Source organism: Nesoenas mayeri (assembly GCF_963082525.1).
Source record: "Nesoenas mayeri genome assembly, chromosome: 2".
Classification (NCBI taxonomy): domain Eukaryota; kingdom Metazoa; phylum Chordata; class Aves; order Columbiformes; family Columbidae; genus Nesoenas; species Nesoenas mayeri.
This window is the reverse complement of record NC_137543.1, coordinates 50,329,508-50,356,748: the sequence shown is the minus strand read 5'-3', so window position 1 is coordinate 50,356,748 and position 27,241 is coordinate 50,329,508. Positions and strand designations below refer to the sequence as shown.

Sequence of the window (27,241 nt, the reverse complement as noted above, 5' to 3'; positions counted from 1 at the left end):
AATTCTTTTTAAAAAATTAGAAATATATTTATAAATTAATTTAGAATTAGAAAATAATTAAATTTTATAGATAACAAAATAAAAATTAAAGACTGCTTGGAGTATTCTTTGCTGGAGGACCTTGAGTACAGGCAAGATCACTGCTGAGCCAGTTTCTCTATTAGAGCTATTTCTTGACCACATAACATCAGAAAATTCTGTTAAGTCTGACATGTGGCTTGAAGACAGGAGATGGCAATGGCATCCTAAAGGTTCCTGGTACTTGGCAAAGCAGAAACTTGGATCCTAGGAGATATAGAAATGGGGGACTTGGCATTCTTTGCTGCCTTGCCTTCTCCACCAACCAGCTGTGGTTATCCCATAGCCTCTACAGTGTCAATTCTCAATCAGCTCAAACCAGCCAGCACTGATTAGATAAATGTGTCATTCTTGACCAAGCTATCGTTGCTTCCTTCCATCTCTGACTTTCCATCATTTTAGAGAAAGATTTTCAAGCTGCAGGAGCTGGCTGTAGATTTTGAATATCTAACATTTCTGAGGTGTTCAGGAACATGTTGTCTACATAGTCAAGAACACGGACGAGGACATTTTCAAAATTTAGATTCTGATTTAATCTTCCTATCTGGAATGGAAAGATATGGGGGATTCAGTCCAGACATGACGGTGATTTGTTAATGTTATAACTATACTGGTACATACTATATAAAAAGTATGTTTCCTCTGATTCACTGTAAAACTGCTGGAGTGTTAAACGTCATAGTTCTTGCTGTAAGTGAACACAGAATACTTTACAAAGTTTTCCTTAATTTGTGTACACAGAGCCAATCCTTGTAACCTCAGTTCCTCAAACTGCCAAAACTTTTGTCCTTACAAGAATGTGCATTTTTTCCAAAGACAGTGTTTTGAAACGGCTCATCAAGTTCACTCACTGTTCAAAACAAATTGTTCTATTTATCATCAGGTCATCTTCTCAAAACATAAGGAAAAAGCTTCTGATGTACACAACCTTTGTTTTCATTCTACTGGTGGAATTAAAGCAATGTCAAGCTTTCTATAGACATCATATTTGTTTTCTCCCTCTTCTGCATGTTTTAACCAGCTGCTAAGATAATAATCAAATATCATCAGGGCAATGGATCACTGTTAGTGCCACTCAAAACAGCTACATCAAGATAATCCAGTACTACCAGAAATTACAGCTGGCAAACATCAGGAACAACACATACTCTTCTGTTTCTTGAGGGAGGGCCACAAATAATTTCACAGATTTCAGAGTTACGTCTCTTTTGTATACATGTTTACTTAGGAATAAGCATATGTACATACGTGCACACAAAATGTTATGTCAGGTATGGAGATCTAGCAAAAACAAAACAAAAACCTTCAGAACAGGAAAAAAAAGGGCATTGATTCTTTAAATGCCATCTTCTGTATTCATTAATTCACAAGAATTTACTAAGCTGTTAACACCATTCCTCCTTGTTTACATACATTTTTCATCCCAGCTGGACTACAAGCCATTGCTATCCAGTTCTCCTCCACTGAGCTACATCCAAAGTTAAGGCAACCAAACATTGCCAGATGGGTAACTTCTCTGCACCTCAGCAAGAATATTTTGATTCACGGAGATCCAGAAGATACAGAAACAGAAGAATAAGGCATTAATTGGGACAGCCAAATACATGGAGGGAACACCAAGGGACCGGGATCTCTCCTGTCTAAACCCTGACTAAAGCGGCCCGACACGTACTGACAAGCCTTTCTGAAAAAGCCCAAGCTTGAGAGGAGATCTTCATAGACCAGGTGCTGACTGTTTCACAAACTGCAGAAAGTCAGCAATGAACAACGAGAGGCATCAATGACCACCACTAAGCTCACCAGTTGTGGACAGAAGGCTGGAACAGGCACTGGACACGTTCCATAAGTGGGCAGCAAAAATCTCTGCTGAAGATGACAAAGATGGGAACATTCTTCCTCACAAGAAAGAAGACTAGAACTGAAGTCAAATACAACCGGCCTGCTTGTGAATGGGACAGCAGAAAACAATCAAATATAAAGGAAACATGGAAAAAAAATGAATATGCTATTTTTCTCCCATAGTTGTCAGTCAAAATAGAGCACTGCAGATATTGTGCACAGCAGATCTTCCCAGTGCTGCACAGTACCTGAATGAATACAGCCTGCAGAACCAGACCAAAATCAAACAAGCATTAACTGTTTACTTGCAGGTCAGCTTTGGGGGAATCTACCACAGAAATAAAAGCTTACCTGGAAGCTTTCAAATGCAATTTAGATCATTTCTAGAAGCTTGAAGCCTCCTTGAAGGCTCATCTTTAAAGTGACACAGCCAATCTCTTGTTAAAAGACATACAGCAAATTGGGGAAAAATTCCTCCGACCAACTCTTCTGTAAAGCCTCCTTCGCCTAGATATTGATTCAGGTGTATTAATCAACACATCAAAATGACCTGTGAGAGTTTTCAACTTTGTTCTGTGAGAGCCTGTTGTTACCAATCCAAAGGCAAGACAAAATATGCTGCTTAACCTAATGGCTTCAGCTGATAATACAGCCCCCTGAAGGAGCAGTACTAATAAATCCACCGACAAGGAAGATTTAAAGCAAAGACACAGTTTTTTCCAAGGAAAAGTAATGAAGCTTTAGCCTTGAACCACCAAAATAATGGCTTTTTCCAAAGGAAAAATCAATGCCATGAACATGCCTGAGAAGCTGAGTAGCCTAAACAAGGGAAAGAAACAATCTTAAGTGAAATATATTGGAAAGCAGGGGAACACCAAACAGGTTTTGCTCTCAGTTCTGCTCATTAGAACTAACTTGAGAACAGCTACTGCATTACCCCCACAGCCTGAGCAAAGTGCAGACATGCCCTAAGGGTTTTTGTTCCCTGATAGACATAACTGGAGACTGTCAGTCTATGAATTCAGCAGACGGTGCAATGGGTTTGTGCATTACAGCATATTTAGGTGCACACTGCTCACAGGTGGACTCTGCTCGGCTCTCCTAAAGGAAACAAAGCTTTTAACCCCCCCTGACACACACCCATGACCAAGAGGTGCACAGGCCTTAAAGGGTATTACTTAAAGGATGGCCTAGTGATGCTGGCACCATGGCAACAGTGGCACCATGGCAACGGTGATAGAGTCAGTGACTTCATCATCCACACAGCTTTGAACCAGCCACACAGAAGTTTTACCAGCTTCTGTAAATTTCTTTGAGATCCTTTATTTCATATTTGCCTAAATGCCTGCACAGATGTCCAGCTTCTCTAAAGCACATTTTTTCTCAAAGGAGGTTGGGTCACTCTCTTCTGTCCTTTTCTTATATTTTATTTTTCTTTATTTTGTTGAGCATTATTAAAACAATAATGGTAAATTCCAGGGGTTCTTCAAGAATGCAATTAGTTCCGTGTACTGTGACTCAAAAGCAGCCAGTGCTTAAACATGCCCTGGAAGTCAAATGCTTAAGCGTAATGATAAAACTTAGTTCTAGTGTAAATGAATCTATCTGGTTTTCATAGCAGTTAATTCCTGATCCATCTTACAATCAGCTACATGTCGCATTTAAAAAATAAAACATATTAAAAAAAGAGGGTGAGGGTGGATCAAAAGGCAAACGCAATCAGCAACCTGCTCTCTAAAATGTTTTTGGAACAGAAGCAGTATAAATGCTCACCTCCAGCAAAATAGCCAGATATTTTTAAGGTGGGTTTTTTCACCTTACTGATACACAAAACAATAATCTCTGTATCACAGAGGAACATTCCAATATATCAGCTTTTCAACTGCTATAAGAAATTACATTTCTTAATTATGCTTAGTATGCATTTAGAGGGCAGATAATCCTCTGCATTTCTATGCCTAGATACCCATATGCAGTTCCAGTGTTTAAGGAATTAGATATCCCTTCTCTGCTTTCCATTGCATTTATGAAGATTTTTCTCAGTGCTGTTTTTCGTATGTTCTTTTCATTTCCAGGACACCATGACTAATACAAGCAAGATACTGATCCTGCAAGTGCAAGATTGAAGCAATAAGTGGTTGTATCAGCTCCCTTGAAGACATTCAGCATCCTGTTTTATCAGATTAACACAATGTCAAGGATTATTGTATAATCCTTTCTCATTAATATGCCACAGTAACCATTTTTTAACCCTGAGCATCATGTGAATGCCAAAAGAATTGCGGAATCATTGCCTAACCTCTTAATTCTTTTATTCCTCATACAACAAAGGTGGCCAAGCTATTGTTCTTGCACCGTATGCATCTCATTAGCAGTCTGGCCGCAGGAGAAAATGAGCCATCAGGGGATACTGTGGTTACTGGGTCCTGCTGGAACCCAGCTGTATGCTCAGCCCCATCCTACAACACAGAAAAGCCCATCTGCCTCTTGCCTCTGAATCACTGCTAAAGAACCCTCTGCCTTCATCTCCTTAAGCTGCGTGGCATCTTAGAGCTCTCAGCCATACAAAGATTTAATGTGTAGCTAACAGATAGCATTTCTGACTCTGATTCTGGGCAATACCTTAATTTCTTCATTTCTGCACTGTATCTTTTTTTTTTAAATCTCACAAGGGCCACCACAGAGAAAGATACAGCAATTATTTTATGTTGCAGAGACATTTTCCAGTAGTTAAGTACAGAAAGTAAAGAAGGGTATGTGGGTTACTGAGTGTAATTAACAGAATTTGCAAAAGCAATTCTCTTATGAGAAACAGGATATCATGGTCATATTTATAATGATTAGACAAGACTTTTTCTTTTCAGAAAGGCCTACATCTATTAATGCATAAACACATACCTATAAATGTATTCATATGTAAACACTTATTATATATAGCATAGAAATATATAAACATACACCACTGATGAGACTAAACAATTGCAAGCACATGATAATTCATTTTCCTTTCCTACAAAAAGTGAAACATTCCTGAGACTTCTAAATAAAAACAAAACTCTTTGCCCTTTGTAAAATACTAGATTGGCTTGAAAATTATGGTAGCTATTTCTTTTTGCACATCAAGTAGCCACTCCACCATACCTTCACTCAAACACAAACATCAGACTTGCTATCATCTTAAAGAGAAAGCCAAAGCAAGAAGTATTAGCCCTCCACTACTGGAAATAATGGTCAAAACATACATTTCCCCTTCCTGTGACTAATGAGACAGCTGGGGAAGTACCACCAATCTTCAGCCTGTAAAGTGTAGAGTGGTTATAGTACAGAACTCAGTTTTAACAGTGCCTCTGTTCATATGGAAATATTGCTTTTAAATGTGACCACTGAAAACGTAATCCAGATGCTGTCACTACTCTCAGTGCTCTGGTTCTGTAACAAGGAGCTGAAGGGGAAACCCTGTGCAGTTCACGGCTGTTCTCCCCAAAGTAAGCTCTGCTGATGTGGAAACACTATCAATCATGATTCCAACAGGTGGGTGTGCAGGCAGCAGACTAATAGCATCTGTTCGGGTCAGTTCTGTGAATCAGGGGCACGATCCATGCAGCTGAAGCTTTGTGAAGCAAGGACAACAAAAGTCATTTAATGAGAAATATGAGAAGGCTTCTTTTGGTGAAATAACTTTATTTTTATTTGGCTTTGCCAATAAGTGCTTTGTCCATTCTTGCTGTTACAAGATTGACTGTTGATACATGTATATTTGACCAAAAGCTGAAATATGTTAGCATTTCCAGGTTATACCAAACTTAAGCCCCATCATCTCCTGTTTCCCGTACATACATTATAACACTTCACTGTACTTTTCTTCTGCTGTTTCAGCCTGTTGAGAAGTCTCTTTTCCTTACATGCTGCCCCATTACTGCAAAGGCCTTAAACTGCTTCTGCCATTTAATCTCTTCCCTGATACCTCTGAGCTCAGAAGCTGACAGGGCAATGTGATTTACCATCCTGTTCTTATTTTATGCATTATTAAATATTTGTGTAATGGAGTAGGCATTGCAACAGCAACAACAACAGCAGTGAAGTGTTTTACCTATTAGGATCACAGACACCAACTGGAGTGGACCAAGGGTCTGTTTAATCAAGTACTGGCTGATGGCAGAGAATTCAGGAGAATTTATGATCCTCCCCTAATGCAGCAAGTCTGCAGTCAATGTTGCACATCAGAGAAAAAGAAGGATTTGCATCTTGACCTTAGTTGATACTAAACTTGCACACCGTGGCACGCAGTATATTAATCTTTCCATTTCTGTCCTAGAAAGATTTCTATATAATGTCTGCTTCTGCTGAAATTACTAGTGACTCAGTCACTGAAACCTTTCAAACAGATCTGAACCTGTAAAAAATATACACCTCTCTTTACTTTTACTCAGTCAATTGTCTCAGCGTTATCTTCTGTTGGATGCCCTGAATTTTACTGGTTAGTAATATGGTATACTGTGTTAAAGAATTATTTTTTCTGATTTGAAAAGTATTGCTTCTCAGAGTTGGGGAGCAGCCAGCTGTTCTAACGCTCTGCTGCTGTAAAATACACTTCATCTTATGTTAAGCTCAGCAAGAGCTTTTGGCATCCCAAGTCACTCTTCACCTCATCTAACCCTGATGAGATCGTGAAATTGAGATTACCACGAAGAGACAGAGAAAGCTGATAACCCAGATAAGAGGAGCATGCTTTTCATTGTCACACTTAAGCGGCACATTTAACAGGCAAGCTGACAGTTTGCTACATATATCTGGCACAAAAGGAACTGGCTCTTTGGGAAGGACTGAGCTCAGCATCTGCCTATGTCTGTCTTCCTCCCAAGTGTTAGATGCCAGCAGGTGGGCCAGCAGCCAGATCTGGCAGGAACTGTTACTATAACTGCCCTGCAGTATCAGGACCTCTGCCTAAAGGCGGGAGAGGAGGCAATTCCAAAGTCCTCACAGTTGGACCATGACCTTCCACAGCAGTGGCTCAGTGGTGGCTCAGCTGGCATCCCGGAGAAAAAAGAAAAGCTGGTTCCAGCAGGCAGAGTGTAAAGTTCCTGGCAGCTGGGGTCCATGAAGAAAAGGAAAATTGACTTGAGTTTCCTTAGAGGCAGAATCTATTTGCACAGTGGTGGAAGACAATATTTTTAAGAATAGACCACGTAGTGGCTGTGATAATTCTTCAGCATTTAGCCACTTTATGACCACCATTTCATAATTCTTACCAAAGTCCAAATTAACCAGGCTGATACTTTCAACCCCTGTCAGTTTATTATCTTTTAAAGTTCAAGAGAACACAGCTCAAGGGATCACAACTTCTGAAAGAGAACTTCAACAGTGTAGAGACAGAGGCAAAAAAATGGGGCCAAAGGCAGATGTGTTACAGGCTACATCAATGTGTTTCCATGTATCACAAAAACTGAACATCTTTTCAAAAGTCAGCTGGACACCCAGGCCAAAGCCAAGTGCTTAGGCATTGCCCTATACCAGATAATACCTTCACAAAGCACACCAGAGGACTGACAGCAGAAAATATATCCTGAGCAACCTGGGAATCATAGAATCATTTCAGTTGGAAGAGACCATCAGGATCATTGACTCCAACCATAACCTAACTCTAGCACTAAACCATATCCCTAAGAACCTCGTCTAAACTCCTTTTAAACCCCTCCAGGGATGGTGACTCCACCACTTCCCTGGGCAGCCTGTTCCAATGCCTGACAACCCTTTCTGTGTAGAATTTTTGTTCTTAATATCCAATCTAAACCTTCTCTGGTACAACTTGAGGCCATTTCCTTTTGTTCTATCACTTGCTACGTGGGAGAAGAGATCAACATCCTCCATCCTACAAACTCCTTTCAGGTAGTTGTACAGAGCGACAAGTTCTCCCCTCAGTCTCCTTTTCTCCAGGCTAAACAGCCCCAGTTCCCTCAGCTGCTCCTCATCAGACTTGCGTTCCAGACCCCTCACCAGCTTCATCACCCTCCTCTGCACTCTCTCTAGTACCTCAATGTCCTTCTTATGATGAGGGGCCCAAAACTGAACAAACTTTATTTTCCACACAGATATCAGGTAGGTGACCACCCACCCAGCTGTCTGCTCTGAAGCCACCTCCAGAGCTGGCTCAAATGACCCAGGTGGAGACTGGCCTGTTTTGCCAAGACCGATTATATCTGGAGTACCTTGCTGTAGAGGGGGTGCTGGGTAGGATGCTGAACACATTCTCAGCGACTGCTCTTTCCATGCTGGATTGCCCGAAGGTCTCAGGCTGAACACTGCAGATTGAGGCCATTGTCACTTCAAGACCTGTGCATTTTTTGAGTGCCTCTTCAAAGCTCTTCTTGCCTCCAGTATCGCTGCTGTAAGAGGCCAGATCCTATGCACGCTGCTTTACTCATTCACGGAAAGCAAAATGTTGCTGGAAGGGTTTGAGGACATTGTCAGAACCAAAGAGGATGCCTGGCTTAAGGGGAATGTTTTAGTGAAAAGCAATATAATGCATTTTTCCATTGTTAAAATCCATAGAAATACGTGAAGTGCTTATGTTCCTTGTCAACATTAAGGGATGTAAAACATATTTCTGTCATGACTAACTTGGAACTCTGTGGAGGATATCACTAGTATCAAAAATAGCATAGGAAACTTCAGGATGTGTGATCAAGTATTTTTAAAAAGCTGTTAGCAAAAATAGCAAGTTTCCATCAACCTCTCTCCCGCATGACACTTACAATCTTGGTATTTCTGTGCATGTACAAAGTCCATTTCCTATTGTATTTCCCATCTCACGACTCCTTTGGGAAAACCTAATTCATAAACAAACAGTTCCCAGACCAGATAACTAAATCTCCCTGCTGACCCCCTTCTGTACAACCCAACAATTATAACAGAGACATAGGCTCTGCATTGCCATTCTCTGGTGTGTTTATGCTGTTTTAGTGATGATGTAATGGAAAGAAATCAACATGCTATTAGTAGCAGTATTATTCTGCTAAGGACTGCAAGGAAGAATTGGTGCTCTTTAACATTTTCTGTTTTTATTCAAAAACAAAAGTATTTCCAGGGCTTTCTAACCATTCAAAAGGTCAAAATATTCCACCAGAAACCTTAAAAACTGTGATACTTGAAAAAATGTTTGTTTTTTTTTTTAAAACATTAACACAGCTAATCTGTTTTGAGCAATGCCTTTTATGAGCAATGTCACATGGTTACACACTTAGCCCTGTGGGCACCAGAGGGCCCTTTATGCCTCTTGCATGGGACAACAGTGACAGAAGTGACTCTAGTTGACTATAGTCTTTGGCCTTCCATTCCCTCAGAAAGGGTGGGGAAGACTCTACAACAAGACCCATTCCCTTCCACCTCATTAGGACAACCATCTGTAGCAACACACATGAAGAGAAAGCTGGACTCTGCCCTCTTTTTCTCCATGCTACCCATGGATAGGACAAGGACAGCTCATGGTCATCTCCTGAGACTGTCTGAAGCCTATGTGATTTCCCTGAGCACCATATATTCCAGGGACGGGACATAAGCCCTGTGGCTGTTTGCTGACTCTTGTTGAAAGGCAAGATCTAATCCTTGAACAGTTGTACAGAGGGGGATTTAAAAATGGATGCACTTGAGATTTTGCAAAGATTGGTTCTGAGTTGGGGAGGGAGAGCAAGAGAAAGACTGGGAGACCCGTTTCAAACAGCAGCAGCTTGCTAACATGAGGAGTTTCTGAAGAAAGCTCAAGATTTGTGAGGCAGCCTGGAGACATTTCACCCATGAAAGCTTTTAAGAATCAAAAAGGCAGCTAGCGAGACAGATCCTAAAAAGAACATGGAAAGAGCAAGGGAGAAGAATGTGGCTATTTTTGCTCATTTTCGGAAGCCTAGCCTTAGCTAGCTTTGAAACCTGCATTAGTATGTTATTATATATAGTGCACAGTTCTCCCATATGATTTTGGCATTTGCATCAGCACATTAGCAATGGAAACAATTTGCAAAAGAGTCCTCATTCTTTTGTCTTCTCTTTGTCACGCTTCTGATTTATCTCCCAGCCTCAGTTCTCCATATGTAAGTAACTCCAGGAGACCAAATAAACACACAGGCAACTTGGAATCTATTATGCAGAGGAACCAATGATCCTGCATCCTCTGCAATTCAAAAGTCTGTTAAGAGTTGACAAAATCTACTTTTAAACTGTCATTTTCTGCTGTCAAGTATGTAGAGACAGTTTGTCAAGGGTAGGGGTGAAAAAGTACCTTCCAAAGACATACTCTAAATTAATGGTTCTGCAGTGAGCTTTATGTTCAAGAGAATGACAACACCAAATGTACATGATGCACTTCAAATGGATATCATGATGGAGAAAAGGAAACAAACTAATTCAGAGCATCCCTTAGGGCTCAATCTATCAATTAATGTCTTCTGAGACCGGATTTATTATATCGAATACAGATGAAAAATGTGCTGTAATACTACCCCAAACTTGCAACACATAACTTACTTGTGTGACCACATCGCGCTCAAAAGCTGTGTAGCTGCCATTTTCAATGGATACACAACTGCAGCCCGCCTACACAACACCTCTTAATATACATATTTAAATTTTCCACTACCTGGAGATTCAAAATCTCCAATGAGCCTCCGCTATTCTTACGAGAGACAGTTTCCTTAAATTCCATTAGTGCTCCCAGGGAGCCCATGACACTTAGCTTAGTGGTCATGTAGCACACAAAGGAGTTGTTATGGAGACTGGTCTTCTTCCCAACAATTATATGGTGTAATTAGTGTTGGATGCTACAACATAACTATCAAGCTGTCTCCATGGAAACTACCCAAAACCCTACACTTCTAAGGTTTCAGCAAGTAGTTTTTTTTCCTAAACCCTTAAGGCACAGTTAGGAGCATACTGTTTGCCTTACCTGCTTGTCAAGCTCAGCTGAGGAAAACATTTTCTTTTCCAAGGTATTTGCATAGTCCCCATGGTGACCCACAAGAATCAGATATATGTGTCAAGAATAAATGTGTGTATTTCACACAGTGAGGACCAACCACAAATCCATAAGGATTTTTACCATTTTTAATTATCTTTATGCATATGTGTGTGCATATCCACATGCATGTGAGTACCCAAGGTGTGTAGATGGAAGCAGCTCACTTCTGCTTTTAAGAACCCCTCTTGGCACACTTGAAAGCTTCAGATGGGAAATTCCATCTCTCAGATTAGAGACAAAGTTCAAACTACATTGGTGCCACAGAGAGCGCCTACCAGCAGAGTCTGGTCAGGTCTCTAACACAATTGTCCCCCTCTCCCAGGGCCTTGGCTTGTGGTTTTTCAAGGTTTGCAGTGTTTTTCCAGACTGGGTGAGCACAGATCCTAAGACAGCCTTGTACACAGGGGGTAGGATCTTTGCTGAGTACAAACACACTGTGTTTATGGAACTCCAGTGGGAGTTTATGACATTTCTGCATAAAGCTTTAGGAGGTCTAAGCCAAGAAAGCAATGTCATTTTCAACCAAGAGTCTCCTTGTCACTTTCGCCTGAGCACAACAGCATGCAAAGATGACACTACTTCAGTCTACAATATAACCAAGTGGGCAAGTACAAAACAACCAAATACACTCTTCTTCTGGTTATTATATATATATAATTTTAAAACACTTTTTATCCAGAATCCTTTTCCATTAGTATAGAGCATAAGAAAATCAGTGTAAAATCCAATGCAACTTCATTTCAGTTATCCAACTTCAGTTTTTCAGAGCTGAGAGGAAGACAGAATCCGAAAAATCCATGTTCCACTGATTTTCCCATATATTCTTCCTCTTTATAACAAGCTGTCTCAATAAGTTCCTATTGGAAACAAGCTGAATTCCCTACTACAAGTTTATTGGGATAACACTAAACATGACATAGGAGTATGATTTCATAAGTAACCAGTATCTTGAAGAAATATTCTGAAATACCATTTTCCTCTTCTATTCATGATTTAAATTGTTTCTGCTGCTTAGCTTTCAGAAACACTAACAGGTTTCAACACCAGATATAGATTGGCAGCCTTAATCTAAACAAACTCACTGACAGCACTGTTACAGCTCATTAGCATTCTCACCAGATGCTTCTGTCTGTATATACAAGCACGTCCAGTTTTTCTTTCCAGTATGTGACCCATGACACTAGAACAACTTTCAAATTAAAACAAGAAAACTCAGTACAGTTTCAAGTCCTTGCTCTTCTGGGGATTAAATCTGTGCAAGACTACGACAAAGCATTCTCTATATCTTGGGCTTCTTAAAAGCTTTTTGTTTGTTTGTTTTACACATTGCTTTAGTGATTTTTTGGCATTTCTCAAAAATCTATAGAGATGTGACTAACACACACTATTTGCTTTCACAGCAAAAGTGCAGAGAGCATTTGTCACTATAAATACAACACAGGGCTCTACATACAGACGAAACCTGTGTTTCATCTGTCTCTGCACAAAGCAACGCTTTGACACGAAAGCTGTCAGAAATCATTATGGGGAAGAATTTAAAACCCTTATACAATGATTAACTTGCCACAGTCAAAGTAAGTACCATAAAAACAAGTTATGACCCAGCTCCAGTTTTTAAGTGAATGAAAAATTAGAGGGCAGAGAGGCCAAATATGTGAGCTTCACAAAGAATGTCGCCTCGAATCTGCAAAGCAGGCCCGATCAGATCTCATGGTTAGTTTATTGGTCTATTGGCACTTAACAAGAAGTGAGGTGGTGGCAACAATTTCGGCCTCAGCTCAGTCACATAGGTACAAAGCATCCAAATGGAAAACAGATTTTCTGATTCTCTGTGCCTCCCGAGAGACTTCCACTGCGGTCCGAGGATTGGAGCCTTCTCCTTTCTTGGCTCATTTGCAAGACAAACATATTCTGGCCTCATGTGCTGCTCCTTTCCAACTGCTGGTGAAAACTTCAGTCAGTCTGAGAGATTAAGAGGATGATCTAGGGCACTACTCAATCCAAGAAAAATGCTCATGTGGGAACACAAAGCCAGTGTTATGACCAGAATTTTTTTCCACTGGATCTCATTCTGCAAGTCCAAATTCAATTATTTTCTATCTTTATTCTTTATCCACATTAACTTCCTTCTTTTTTTCCTTTTTTTTTTTCCCCTTTTTTTTTAAAAAGAGTCACACACTTGGATTTAAACAGATTTTTACAGTATGAGTTAAATACTGCTTTTCTGCATCTATGATGACTTAAGATGTGACTGAGACAGCTCTCATACTCAGGCAATGTTGGGCTGGATCAGTGTGTAGTTTTAACACTTCCAAAGACCTGAAGGAAGCAGCATGAGTGATCAGACAGACAGGACTCTTCCTAACTACCCCATATGTAAATTTATGGTTCCTTATAGTTAAAAGATACCCTGTGAGAATTTTGTAGGAGCTGGTAGATCAGCCCTTACCCTTGTAGACAAGCTCCAGTTCAGCTCTTGCCTTCTGCCTTTCTGTGTCTGTTTCTGCAGTCTCTTTTGATCCCTGTTCTAAAACTGACATATAGTATTCCTGAATTTTTCAAGCATTCACTAACTTCTACTCCAAAATCACTTGGAGCAGCAGTTCCTCCATGTTCCTCATACTGCCTCAGATGGGTATGACAGAGCCCTGAAATCACTCTTATAGCACGCTTTAAAACACTAGTGAAAAAACACTAGAGACACTGCTAGTTTTGATAAAATGACTAGTGCCACAGACAGATCTCATGTCCATATTACTTATTCAAGACATAAAAGTTGAGCACTGGGTTAGAAGCTACGACAGGAAAAGGACTAATTTGCCCTGTTATAAAAACCTTCCTAAACAAGATAATTAAACCATGCACATTAGCAAACAGAGATGTTTAAGGCTGAAGAACTGATTAAATTATCATAGTGACACAGGGACAAACCTTTACTTGGTATAAAGGCATGTAATTTCATTGACAGCAGTGGCCAGAACAAACTTTGTCTAATTTAAGTCTAGAATTGGCCAAAACCCCACAAATCTAGAAACTCTTGAACTTCGGAAAAGCTTTGATCCTGTCCAGACTTTGTGGCTCTGATCCACTTCACCTGGGAAGGATCCAAATCTACTTAAAATATATTTCACAACACATCTTTGCCTGCATTTTTTTTTGATAAGTCAGAAATACCACATGTAGAACCATTTCTCCTTATTCAAATTACCTACCAGCAGAGCCAGCTATTCCCAACTCCAACCCAGAATGTTAAAAAAGAGAGGAGAGGGAGAGGAGAGGGAGAGGAGAGGGAGAGGAGAGGGAGAGGAGAGGGAGAGGAGAGGGAGAGGAGAGGGAGAGGAGAGGGAGAGGAGAGGGAGAGGAGAGGGAGAGGAGAGGGAGAGGAGAGGGAGAGGAGAGGGAGAGGAGAGGGAGAGGAGAGGGAGAGGAGAGGGAGAGGAGAGGGAGAGGTGCAAGAGCAAGCTTTAGATCCATTGACTTGCTACCAAGGAGCAAGAAGAAAGCTAAGGTACTAAAATCTGCACAGTCAGAATATTTGGAAGAAATTCAAACTGGTGAGAAACTCTACGTGACTTGTACATTGTGGAACAGCTTGCAAAGCACAAAATGAGGCATATCACTCCCTTCTTGTTTTCCCCAGAAAAACCAAAGACCCATTTGACTACAGTTTCTAAACAAGCATATTACGCAAGTCTTCTTTTTTTTGTAAGGTAAGAGCTTCATTCACTGTAGTAGGAAAGCTGTGATCCTAAACCACATGGGAAGGTTGTGGTTTCCAGATGACTTAGCTGAGAGTGATGAAACTAAGTAAAATCTAACCAAGGAAAAGGAGTCTGACAAGATCTTCTGACTGCAGTTACCACTGATAATTTAACAAATGAGCTGTTAATAACTTAAATCAAGTACAGCCAAACCCTAGATCCACAGATCATAAGATAATTCCAGTAGGAATGGACCACAGGAGGTCAGACTGGGTTGCTCAGGGCTTTGTCCATTTGAGTCTTGAAAATGTTCAAAGCTGGAGACTGCACAGCCTCCCTGGACAACCTGTGTCCCTGCCTGACTCATTCTTGAGGTGAAAAAGTTGTTCCATATACCAAATCTGAAGCTCTCTTCTTTCAACTCACACTTATCCTTCATCCCTCCTCACCATACACCATCGTAAAGAACCTGGATCTGTGTTGATAACTTCTCCACAGCTACTGGGCACCTGCTGTCTCTTAGGTGCTCCCAAAGCTGTCTCTCTCCGCTCCTCACAAGGAAAGTGCGCCAGCCTCCTGACTTTCTCGGCAGCTAGCCAGGTCCCTCTGGAAGGCAACCTTGTCCTCCAGTGTTATAGACTGATCCTCCCAGTTTGGTGTCCTTTGCAAATCTGAGTGCACTCTTATAACCTCTGATTCTTCAACAAAGATGTTAAACAGGAGGCATCCCACGACAGGCCCCTGTGCTACTCCAGTTGTCACAAGCCTCCAGTTAGAGTAGGAATCATTAACCTCTGTCTTCTGAGCCTGATCATCCAACCATTTATTTACCCATGTAATTGTCTGCTCATCCAGACTGTAACAGTCTAAATTGGATATAAGAAGAGTGTGGGAGATACTGTCAAGAGCCTTGTTAGTGTCAAGCCAAATGACATCCACCACTCTCCCCTGCAATGACAGCTGTGGGAGTTCTGGTACTGAACTTCAGAAAACTAGTTTTAACTCTTGCCTCTGGGAAGACATACTGGAAACAACAGCTGGTGCACACACTCTCAGAAGGAGTATTCTTCTCCAAAACACCTTTGGAAAGTATAGGTTCGTATTACTGGCATTCAGTAGGCCAAATACTTAGCTGCAATAATCAGCCCAGCTCCATTTAACTCAGTCTATATACAGCATTTCACCTCAGCTAATGATCTTGGCCTGCTATGCACCTGATATTTGTCACCTCAACTCTACATGCAGGTTGCACTGACAGGCCCTAGGAGCATCACACAGGAATCACAAGGGAAACTAGAGAGATGCAGAAATTCCTCAGCTATCCTGGGAAAAGCACAGATCCACTGTGTTTCTGTGACATCCTTTCTCTTACCTTTGCAAGGAAACTCCATGCTGCATATTGCCCTGAGGTTGTGCTGCTTTTTAGCTTCACTGTGTGCAACATCAGAAAGAATCCCAACAGTCCACTGCAAGGGATGGGGAAAACTTGTTAATAAAGTCTCTTAATTTCAACTAAGCAACAGCTTACAGGCATCTTGGTTTTCCTAATGCAGAACTGAACAGTCACCCTTCAAGTGGTGTTAAACCCACTTGGAGAAGGAAAGCTGGTGGACAAAGAGCTTACATTATGTCTAGTCTATATCAGGTTTTGTTCTAGAGTCTGAGTAAAGTCTGACACTCTTATGGCTAGCCTCTAATACACTTGCATAATCAGAAAAGTAGAGACTATTGGAAACATGAGGTGAAATACTAACTTCAGGCATTGAAATGGCTCTAAACAAAGGTACTGCTAATTTCAACAGGAGCCACAGATGTCTGGCAACTAACTCGCTTCAACCTCCACAGAGCCTCGAATTGAAAAAATAACCACTGGAAAGTATCTGCCTGTAGCTTTCAAGCTGTTTAACTTCATGAAGCCTAAATTCCAATTAGGAAGGCAAATACATTTCTACTGTATAACAAATAGATGACTCAATAATGCTGGGAACAGCATACTACAAAGCTCTCTGCTGACAATTAAGTGGATTTTGATTCTCAAGTCATACAGAACAGTAGTCCCCAGTGCTTCTGTAGCCAAGACTACTCTTAAGGAAACTCTGTTCCACACCTCACAGAGGCTATAAGCTTTGGCTCTGGATGTTGTTTCAAACAAAAAAAAAGTTGCATCTGAGCCACATGTCAGTACAGGTGTTTTTGATACACCACAGCAGGGTAAGGTAACTGCCCAGGAGCAGGATGTAGAAGAGTCTCATACACTGAGCCATAACACGAGACCTCAAAGGACCATCCGCTGTGCCTGGAGCCAAGAAAGCAGATGCTGCTTTACTGATAAAAGATGAGGCCCAAATTCAGCTCCCTGGTGCAGAGGATGAAGTGCTGAACACATGAGTAGCACATTCCGCTCTGAGAAATCAGTGAAGCAGCATTGCCCAAACATTTGAGAGTTGGCTTAGGTTTGTTCCACATCTTCTACCCTGTTGAGAAGGGCTGTTAGTCAGAGTGATTTGAAGCCATTCAGTGTAATTCAGAGATAAAAAGTGAAATGGCTAATTATAACACCTGAAATACTGATGTCACAATTAACATTGATTTATTAATATTTCATTAATTAAATTGGGCACTTCGCACCTTATTACTAATGCTTCGGACATTCTGCAGAGATAGTAAATTTATCTGCATCAGTTACCCTTACTTGACATTGTATGGGTTTTCCTCCAAATCCTTTACATCTACAAAGCCACTAGATTACAAGACATAGGAGAGCAACCAAGATGCTTGTTTCTCCATCTAACTATTTCTTTCCACTTGTGGTAGTGTACAGTGCTATCCACTATACATGTACTAAAGCTGGGGCAATTGAAATGGAACTGGGAGGCTACAACAGTGGTAAAATTCCAGAGTGAAAGAGTATCTGAGCTAGACAGATATCCACTAGCGCCTGCAGTTAGACCTTGCCTTCAAGAAGAAACAGATTTCACCTACCTACCATGGAGCAACTTATTCATTGATACCTAATTGCAAGTTATTTGTAGCATGGATTGTCTACCCTTGAAAAAAGCCACTTTCATACCAAAAAACTATGTACATAGAGAAATTATTTAACAACAATTTTTAATATCCTCTTTTAATGGAAAATCTGGATACAATTAAGAAAATCCCTAACGATCAGGAAGTATTTTTGCCAACAGTTAGCATGAAAATATTTTTTCCCCTCTAAGAGGAAAATACTTCCATTTGGCAAGAGACTGGAAGGGGAAGACAGGAATAATTTTTTTTGAGATAATTAAGATCTACAGAAAACATACTTACATTGTCCTTTGAGAATTACACTATTGGGCAGTGAACTTTTGCTACTCAAAATAAAGGAATGCTTGTTAAAGCTTTTCCCTTTTACCTCAAAAAAGCATTCTGCCAAATAACAAGATGTACAGGCAAATAAATCCATGTACACCCATGTACTGTTGAAGACTAATACTTTGTAATTACTGCAAACAGCAAGTTTTACAAGGGCTAATCTGACTTGAGAGGCTTTTGAGAGATGCTATTTAGCAATGCTTTGCTACATTAGGTAAAAAATATTTTACTGGTGAATGGGAATTCTCCTGGTCAGAATGCACTCACCCAATTAAACACATATACTTCCAGCACATTTGAATCTCTGGCCTTCATATGCATATCCACACATACACACAGATATGTATTATCTGCAGTTTCACTGGCTTAAGCCAGCAGAAACTAGTATAACTAAGGTTTTGCATGCTCCAGAATTTTTAAGAGAGAGTCAAGGTTAGAAGTCAATGGGATCTATTATTCATTCTATTATATACCTGGCGCAGCAGCTGCTATGAAACCTGTAGAAGTACAGGAATGGGAAGTCCAAGGCACTGAAGAGATCACCTGAGGGACAAAGCAACACATCCAGTGGAACACGGCAGAAAAAAAAAAACTACCCAGTCTTACAAGCAAGGGAACAGCAATTAAATGAACATCACTAGCTTAACATTCCTTTGAGCGTTCACAGCTGGTTGACTTTTCATTTAAGATGGTTTACACATTTCTAGTGTGTTTAATGATTTCTCTCTGACCTTGCTTCTAGCCAGCTCCTGCCTTTGGTTGAAAAAGGGCAAAGGGATACATAAGAGTATTCTTTGCTAGTGTACAAAGATCCTGCTTAAGCAACAGTTGCCAGTGGATAGACATGCATCATATGCACTTATTATATTACAGAGCTCGTGACAGTTCCTACTGAAGCAACAGGAAACACAGACATATGTTGGCTGCTTCCCCCTCTGGCACGTGAACTCTGTCACACCAAGCAAGTTGAGAGGTTTAAAAAAGTTCTCCCAGATCCAAGCAGAGCTCTCGAGTACTTGCATTTCCAGGAACCTGAGCCCCGGTTGTTCTTGGTAACAACAATTCTCAGGAGCCTTCAGGCTCTACAGATTCAGAGGAAGCTCCATCTTCTACTTTTTGAAATGCAGGACTATTTTGATTAACATGTTGTCTATTCTGGTAGGGGAATGCTATATACACAATATGTACCACCAGCTAAAAGGGGGAATTTATGTTTATTTAAATGCTTCTTCCTTTGTTTTTCTGTCTGAGCAAACGTCTAGTGAAAGCAACAGATGACCTTTATCCTTCCAACTATTTAAACACTAGTATGATAGGAATATTAGCCACCATCAAATATTGAATTTCTCCATTTTTAGCCTTTGATCTGTTGGTACTTCAAATCCTGTGATGGGATACGTCCTATGAAAGCAACAAAATGAAATCTCTGCATAGCATTGAGAGCAATGGTCTTCTGAGACACTGCTCTGAAGAGGACACATTCACCTACGGAATCTCTGTTCTTTACCATGCACCACCTCAAAGGCTGTTCTTTGTTGTCTGTCTCGTGCTGCTTCTTTGCAAAGGGTAGCTAAGAAAGGTATTAGTCAACATCATGCAATTTACATAGTGTTATATACCCTCCTCTTCCTACAGGATATCCTATTATTGCTTGTATTCTTGTTGAATTCCAGGGCTAAAGTCCTACAGAGTTTGGCTTCTGAAAACATGCATGGAAAGGAAAGGCAATATGGAAACATAAAAAAGGAATAACTTAATCCACTTTACCTGCTGGATGTGATGCAGATGCCAACAGCACCACACTGAAAAATAAAAAAAAAGTTAATTGCATACTACAGAATATATGACATAGCCTGAACATTATAAATTGACAGCTTTGTGCTTGTTTTTTTCGTGGTGAAACTTTTTCCAGTTAAGTAGAAAGACTGAGGCATAATTATCAATTTAAAAAAATTAAAAGTTGTGTGGAAAGGCATCTCTGGGGTCACCTAACACAAGCTCTCACTTAAAGCAGGACTATCACGAATATATGATCATGTCCTCTGTGGTTCTGTCTCAAAAACCCAGGTCTCAAATATCTCCCAGCTTGGAGATTCCACACTTCTCTGGTTAAGTTGGCCCAGGGCCACCCTATGCTCCTAGTGAAGAAGTTTTTCCTGATGTCCCATCTCTAAACCACCAAAGCTGCAATCTGTGGTTGTTCCATGTCATACCATCTGCCACTCTTTAGAAGGGTTTGGCTCTGTCATCTTTGCAACTCCTTTTCAAGAAGTGTAGGCAGTTGTCAGGCTGCACCTTGGCCTCCACTTCACCAGTCTCCACAAGAGGAGCTCCTTCAAACATTCCTTGCAGTAGCCATGTGCTCTAAGTCCCTAACAATGTCAGTGGCTTTCTGCTAGATCTCGAATGTCTCAGCATCTTTCTTGAACTGGGAGCCCCCAAACTGAATAAACTATTCCAGCTGCAGCCTCAGCAATGCTTACAATAACTTCTCCCAATCTAACGGCCACGCTCCTCCTCATGTGGCCCAATGCATGGTTTGCCTTAATTTGCCATGAGCACGTGCTACTGCCTCATATAGACCTCAGCATCCACTGTTATCCCCAAGTTCTTTTTAACAGACCCACTTGCTCTTCAGCCAGCTGGTGACACTACTGAGCCAGAATCTATAGAGAACTGTACTTGTGTCTAGACCTGAGTGTCTCTCTGTCAGAGGATTAATGTCAGCTGCGTGCATACCAATGTCCACTTTATAGGGATGTGCATATATTACATATAAGACTATTATGTTTATGATTGTCCATGTACTGCACATTTTGCCCCAAATGTCACAGAAAAGACAAACACTGCAATTAAACAAATTTTTTAAAATGCATTAAAATAAAACCAAGTACCAGCCCAAATGCTGCACACTTTTCAGAAAGGTACAAATTAACAAGAAAATGAGCTGGGACCAGTTCTTTGCCTGGAGTATCACTTAAGATTTTTGAGGTCCTACAAAAACTTCACCTTCTGAGTTTGTGGTATAAGCTGTACAGAGCCTTTTTCAGTGCTACCAGTTCTTCTGGTAAATTTCTGTGTTGTGTTTTTTTCCACCCCCCTCAAAGTCTTTTATTCCTTGTTGTTTCCAAAGTTAGAAGGCTACAGGAACATATTCTGGGGCACTGTAAGATGGGAGAAACATGCAAGTCTTCAAATCAGAGCTATAACTTCCTCCCATTAGCAACAGCATACATCCATGGCAAACACAAAGGACAAGAGGGAGAAGGAGAAAAGAGCACCTGGAGAGGTTGCTACATGCTAAGCAGCAAATGGTATACTTACTTACAAAGGTAAAAAGACATTAATTCAAGTTATGAACGCTAAAGCTAGGCAATTTTTCCTGGCTAATTGCCAGTGATTCTTACAGTTCACCAGGCCCAGTAATGGCAGTGAAGAGCCAGCCTAGCCCGCGGAGGAAGGGAAGCCTGCACAAGGGAAAGTGAAGGCAGAGAAAGAGCTGGAAGTGGTTCCCAACACACAAGGCTATGGCTAGAAAGCTGAATTGCTGTAAATGAGTTACCTGCAGCAGTACAGTATCATCAATGTGGTGCTCGTAGCAAGCAAACTCCCTTTTCTAGTGTTAAAACAGCTACTGTTCCCAAGCCTGCTCGCTCTCAGCTGGTCCCAGTTCTCTACATGATGGAGCTATTGTGCAGCGTGGCCTGCCCTCGGCACGGTTTGGTGAATCCCAGTGTCATTTGCAGAGGTGCCAGTAGCAAAAGGAAATGCAACACATGGAAATCCCATGGCTGAGGAAGCCTTGGGGGAAAGCTTGTCACCAAAATCAGGTGTGGAAGACAACGGGCCAAAGGAGGCAACTTCTCAGCCTGGAGAAGGCTCCACGGAGACCTTATTGAAGCTTTTCAGTAGTTAAAAGGAGCCTATAAGAAAGATGGGGACAGACTTTTTAGCAGGGACTGTTGTGATAGGACAAGGGGTAATGGTTTTAAACTAAGAGGGGAGATTCAGGCCAGATATGCAGAAAAATTTTTTTACAAGGCACATGTTGCCCAGAGAGGTGGTAGATGCCCCATCCATGGAAACATTCCAGGCCAGGCTGGATGGGGCTCTGAGCAACCTGATCTAGTTGAAGATGTCCCTGCTCATTGCAGGGTGTTGGACTAGATGACCCTTGAAGGTCCCTTCCAACCCGAACTATATGATTCTATGATACGGTTCACGAGTCAGAGAGACAGGCGAGTATTTTAGGCTTAATGTTTTATACGATGTCTTTGAAAGGCATCAGCTGGTACAGTATGGTCACATTGTCAATATTTATGTATGTTTTTGAAAGATGTGGTTGTCACAAAGACATTAAACAAGGCAAAGCAGATCACTTACAGTAGGAATTCCCCCCTGCCCCTCCTCCCCACATATGCACATTCTTCCTGCATGGGATGCCAAGAGGAATTAACAATAAACAGACCTAATTCCTCTAGTTTCCTGGTAAAGAGAGAAAAGTAGCAAAGGCCTATTGCTTTTGACTGAATATCAGAGAAAACAGGAGACTGGCGAGCCAAGTGAAACTATATCAACAGTGATGAGAATTATGACTAAGCCATGTTTCTTCACTTTTTCTTTCTTGCATTATTAATTTTTAGACCAAAAAAAAGTGAGACTGGGAAACGCTCAGAGAGAAACTTGGTTCTGCAACGAAGAGGAATTGATAACCCCAGCAGACATCCCAGGCCTCAATCCAAAGAAAATATAGGAGGCAAACAAAACCTTCTTTGTGAAATGGCAGGTTAAGGCAAATGGGTTAGATGGCGTTAAAGCTGTGCTATAACTCTGCTCTGAACAGAACATCAGTAGAAAAGACATGATGACGTTGTAAAACCAGATTAGGGATTCAGAGGTTTCCAGCAGGACAGCTTGGACCTCGAGCCGCAGCAAAACCAAAATCCCTGTGCCAGATTTCTCTGCTCCTCTCTTTTTCCCTGTACTCAATACTGGGGGCTGGGTCACTCGTGGCTTTCTTTCTGGCTAAAAAGCGGTTTTGTCAGCAAGAACAGCAATTTATGCCTGCAAAGCTGCCCTTCCCTATTGCAGAAAATTTACTGCAGCTTTTTTAATTCACAAAAGTGACAGATTAGCAGCTCTTCCAGAAGCCAGATGTAGTTTAGCTGCACAGAGTAGAGCCTTTACCTCACACCTTTGTCAGTGCTATTTATTCACCATTTGAAACTCTCCCGCTGTCTTTGTTTTCTCCTCACCAGTCACTGCTAGGTTATCTAGTATGCGTTTATGAACAAATTTCAGACAGTGACAGATGCTGGGATGTTTCTTCCAGGTTCTCTGCAAGAAGTAAAATATCTCTACCTGCCTCAGCACAGGAGAGAGCCCAAGATGAGCTGCAACCCACTTCTAAGATATGTTATGTATCCCTCAACATGCCAGGCAGACACACTACCCCTTGCCAGCTTGCTACAGGGGAGAAATCTGGCTCCCTCCTTAATAAAAAGTGAGGGGCTGGAAAGGAATGAAAGAAAATGCAAGATTACTGGTAAAACCACTAGGAAGTAGAACACCAATCCAGAAATCAGAGCACAGGGAAATACAATGCTGCAGTGGGAACAAGACTGAAGGATTAGAGGGAGATTCTTGGAAGTACATTTCCCTCCTTTTCTTCCCCCTCCTCCCTGCCCCACCTCCTTAAACACAAGGGGGATGGATGAACAGGATGGGGATGGGCACCATCACCCTCCCATCCCTGCATGGCACAGCTCTGCTGTCCCTCCTACACTTGCTCCTGCTCTGACTCCCTTTATAAAAGCCATTGAATAATCACACTGTAAGTGACGAAGTGAGAAGAACGCCACACTTTCAACATCAGCAAGTATTTCTTCAGATCTGTTTGGTTCTGGAAAGTTCCCACTAATGTACATTTGCTTAAGATGTTCTCCCCTCCCAATTTGTTCCAGATTTTAAACCAAAGAACAGTGCGTGGCATGTAGAGATAGCATCTGTTAGGAGACACTGCTAATTTCAGTTGCACCTCTGGAAATGGCCAACAGAGCAATTGCAATTAATGTTTTTTTTTTAATCTAAATGTATTTTTTTTAATCTAACATATTCTTACATTCTAACACCCAGTACCTTGGGGCAGAACCTTTAATCTGCTCTATCTAGGCAGTCTCTACACTGAAAGTATAACTGTGCTTCCGCAGCAAAGAGACATTTTGAACAACCTCTATTGTAAAAAAACTATATGTTTTCCTATATTTCCCTAAATGTTAGGAAAAACTTCCTCACATAAAGTGTTGTCAGGCATTGGAATAGGCTGCCCAGGGAAGTGGTTGAGTCACCATCCCTGGAGGTGTTTAAAAGATGTGTAGACATGGTGCTTAGGGACACGGTTCAGTGGTGGACTTGGTAGTGTTAGGTTTATGGTAGGACTAAATTATATTAAGGGTCTTTTCCAACCTAAACGATTCTATGATTTATGATTCTAACCACCATCTGGCTGTGCCTGCACAGCTGCTTTCTTTTCCCCACACAACCAGCTGTCTGATCTAGGTTAGAAATAAGGATCTATATAAAGGCCTATTAATAATAGTGCTAAGAGGAGCAAGTTGCACTGATACCACCCTAGCAAGTTCCTCCATAAACCACAGAACCATACTCAGAGATAAGACCACCAGTGCACATTAGACTGTCCTGTTCTGGAGGCAGAACTGGGATCCTGTCATGGCTGAAACAGTCCTCCAGAAAGCCCTGAACAGAGGAAGCAGCATATATCTTAACGCCTGCTAAATCACAAAAATTAGAGCTGGGTACCCTCTGACAGAGATAAACACACATTCATAGTAATTCTGACCCAGAATTGCCCGTGAGCAGTTAGCCCTCATTCAGAGAATGTTCAGAGTAAAATGCCTTCTACTCAGTGTGATTTAAATATACTTTTGACTGTTTTCTACAGAAATGAAGCTTGTGCAATAAAGCTGTGTGTACACATACAAATATAGCTCTACATAGCTCTCAAACACACTGACCAGCTTCATCCAAGTCTGGGAAGTGGCAATCATCTCCAAGAGGTCTTACAAAGAGACAAAGCCTGCCAGTGCCTTCTGCAGCAGAGATTTCGGCCCCATTGAACACTGGAGGACCTTCCCAGCACAGGCACATCATGGAGGTTGCAAACAAGAAGAGAGCTTCTGCTAAATTTCCCACCCTTTCAAACATCATCCACTATTATGACAAAACAAAACTCTAAAAGAAATCAGATGTCACTTATCCCATTGCCCATGGGACTGTTTGTTTTCCCTAGACAAGATGAGGTCCAAATTATATGGACCACAAGCTTCTCTAACACATAGAAAAATATACATACATACATAGATGCAGACATACAGATATACACAGACCCAAGCCAAACAAATAAGCATCCAGTCTTCTACAACTTCTAAGCCACCTTTGCACAACTGCTTTGCACCATCAGCTCATAGGCTACACTGACTTTTGAGACCCTTAAAGACAAAAATCTTCCCAAGTTCTGGTAACACCTTTTCGCTTTTATTCTATTGTTGTTGGTGGTTTAAAAACAAAACAAAACACAAAAAAAAACAACACCACACACAAAACCAAGAACAGTTTTCAAATACATACTATTGCACCTCACAGTTCTTTAGCGAGAAGTTTCTCCCTTTCAAAAGCCTCTCAGTCAATAATCATGCTCTCCCTATAATGTGGAACTCCTGCTCTCTGCTGGACACAGCTTCATAGGTTTCAAAGGATACCATCAACTAACACGGCAGGGAACCCATCCCTGACTTTTCAATCAAAGCTGCAAAATTAAGACCTTCAGCCAAAATCTGATTTTAAAGGTTCAGGCCCAAATGCAGTTTTTAACTAAAATGACAACAGACAGCCATAGTCAGGCAGGTGCCAAATTAAAAATCAATTTATTTTAGTGCTTGTTTCACAATTCTCCCTTCAATACAGACAAATAGGTACAGCTCATTCAAGACTTCATGGGTTATTGCTACACATCACAGCATATTTGCAAGTTCCATGACTAATTCTTCAGAACACTTTCAATAAACACAGAAATCTTCTTTGAGTACAACTGACTTGCTTTGCGCCTCATAGTAGATGGAAAACAACAACTGACTTGCTACTTCAAGCACACTGATATTCAGATATTATTAATGCATGGGACCCCGGGGAATAGACACTGGAATCATATAAACCCCAAATCAGAGGCCTGTGTTACAGAAGTTTTCTATGCCCTAACAGTGTGTGTTACTTCTTTATTGAAATAGGAGATTTGATTGAACTAAGATAGAAAGAGATACACAGTATTGTAATGCTGATGATGTTCACAAGATAAATGGGAATTGAAGTGAAGTAACTGTCTTACACTGGTGTCCCTGACACGTTCCTATCGAGGATCTTAATGTGGTCAGACAAGAGCATGCATCCATCTAATCAAATGGACAAGTACAACTTCATTTTGTCATGCTTATTCCTAACTTCTGCTCTCCATTCTGCTCCTTCCCGAGCTAATTTATGGATTTCATTCCTTTTGACCATCTTTTCTTAAAACTTAGTATCCATACTCCACAGTGCTCCCACACAACTTCAGCTACCACTCCAAGAAAAGAGATCAATATATACAAGACATGATTATGGATGGGGGAAAAATCTAGTAAAGTCTCTATATACCTTACCTCGAATAAAGCTTTACAAAAATCTAGCAGAAGCCACGCACACCAAAAGTTCTGGCTTATATGGCTCTTTCAGTAAAGGACTGACCTTTTAAAAAAACCCACCAACCAAACAAAAAAGCCCCACAGAGGAGTCTGGTCAGTGACTCAGGCTCTTTCACTAATTACAAAATAACAAGACACTTTTCTATCGCCAAATCAGAAAACCAAATGAAAGTCTGAATTACTCAATCCCACCGCTAACAGCACTCTGGACAATCAGTTACTGCACATGTTCTTTGCACATTGTGCTTTTGTAATCACAACCTCCCCTTCTGGCAACTTAGCACAAGTTTTATTTTCTGAAAAGGGGCATTGCCAGGGAGTTACTCTGTAAATATTATTTCTGGAAATGATAGATTGCTTGTGCTCATGATGATTAAAAAATTCATAATTAACACCTCGTTACCTCCCCAGGTGTATATTGGCATGTTCTCATATAACCAGAGCCAAAAAAAATCGAGCTGCTAAGCCATTCAGCTTAGCACTGTTCTTTCAGTGAATGTCTGGCCAAATAA

At 41.0% G+C, this 27,241-nt stretch overlaps 1 protein-coding gene across 1 annotated transcript in view; it reads right to left on the bottom strand.

The window, feature by feature from the left end:
- The window catches only part of TMEM241 (transmembrane protein 241), a gene marked incomplete at its 5' end in the record, with an annotated part of 56,804 nt that overhangs the window by 9,685 nt on the left and 19,878 nt on the right, over window positions 1-27,241 (bottom strand). The window contains 3 exons of the mRNA XM_080340252.1: window positions 15,995-16,088; window positions 18,450-18,519; window positions 19,744-19,778. Coding sequence (XP_080196378.1) covers window positions 15,995-16,088; window positions 18,450-18,519; window positions 19,744-19,778 — 199 coding nt within the window. The remainder of the gene's footprint in view (window positions 1-15,994; window positions 16,089-18,449; window positions 18,520-19,743; window positions 19,779-27,241) is intronic.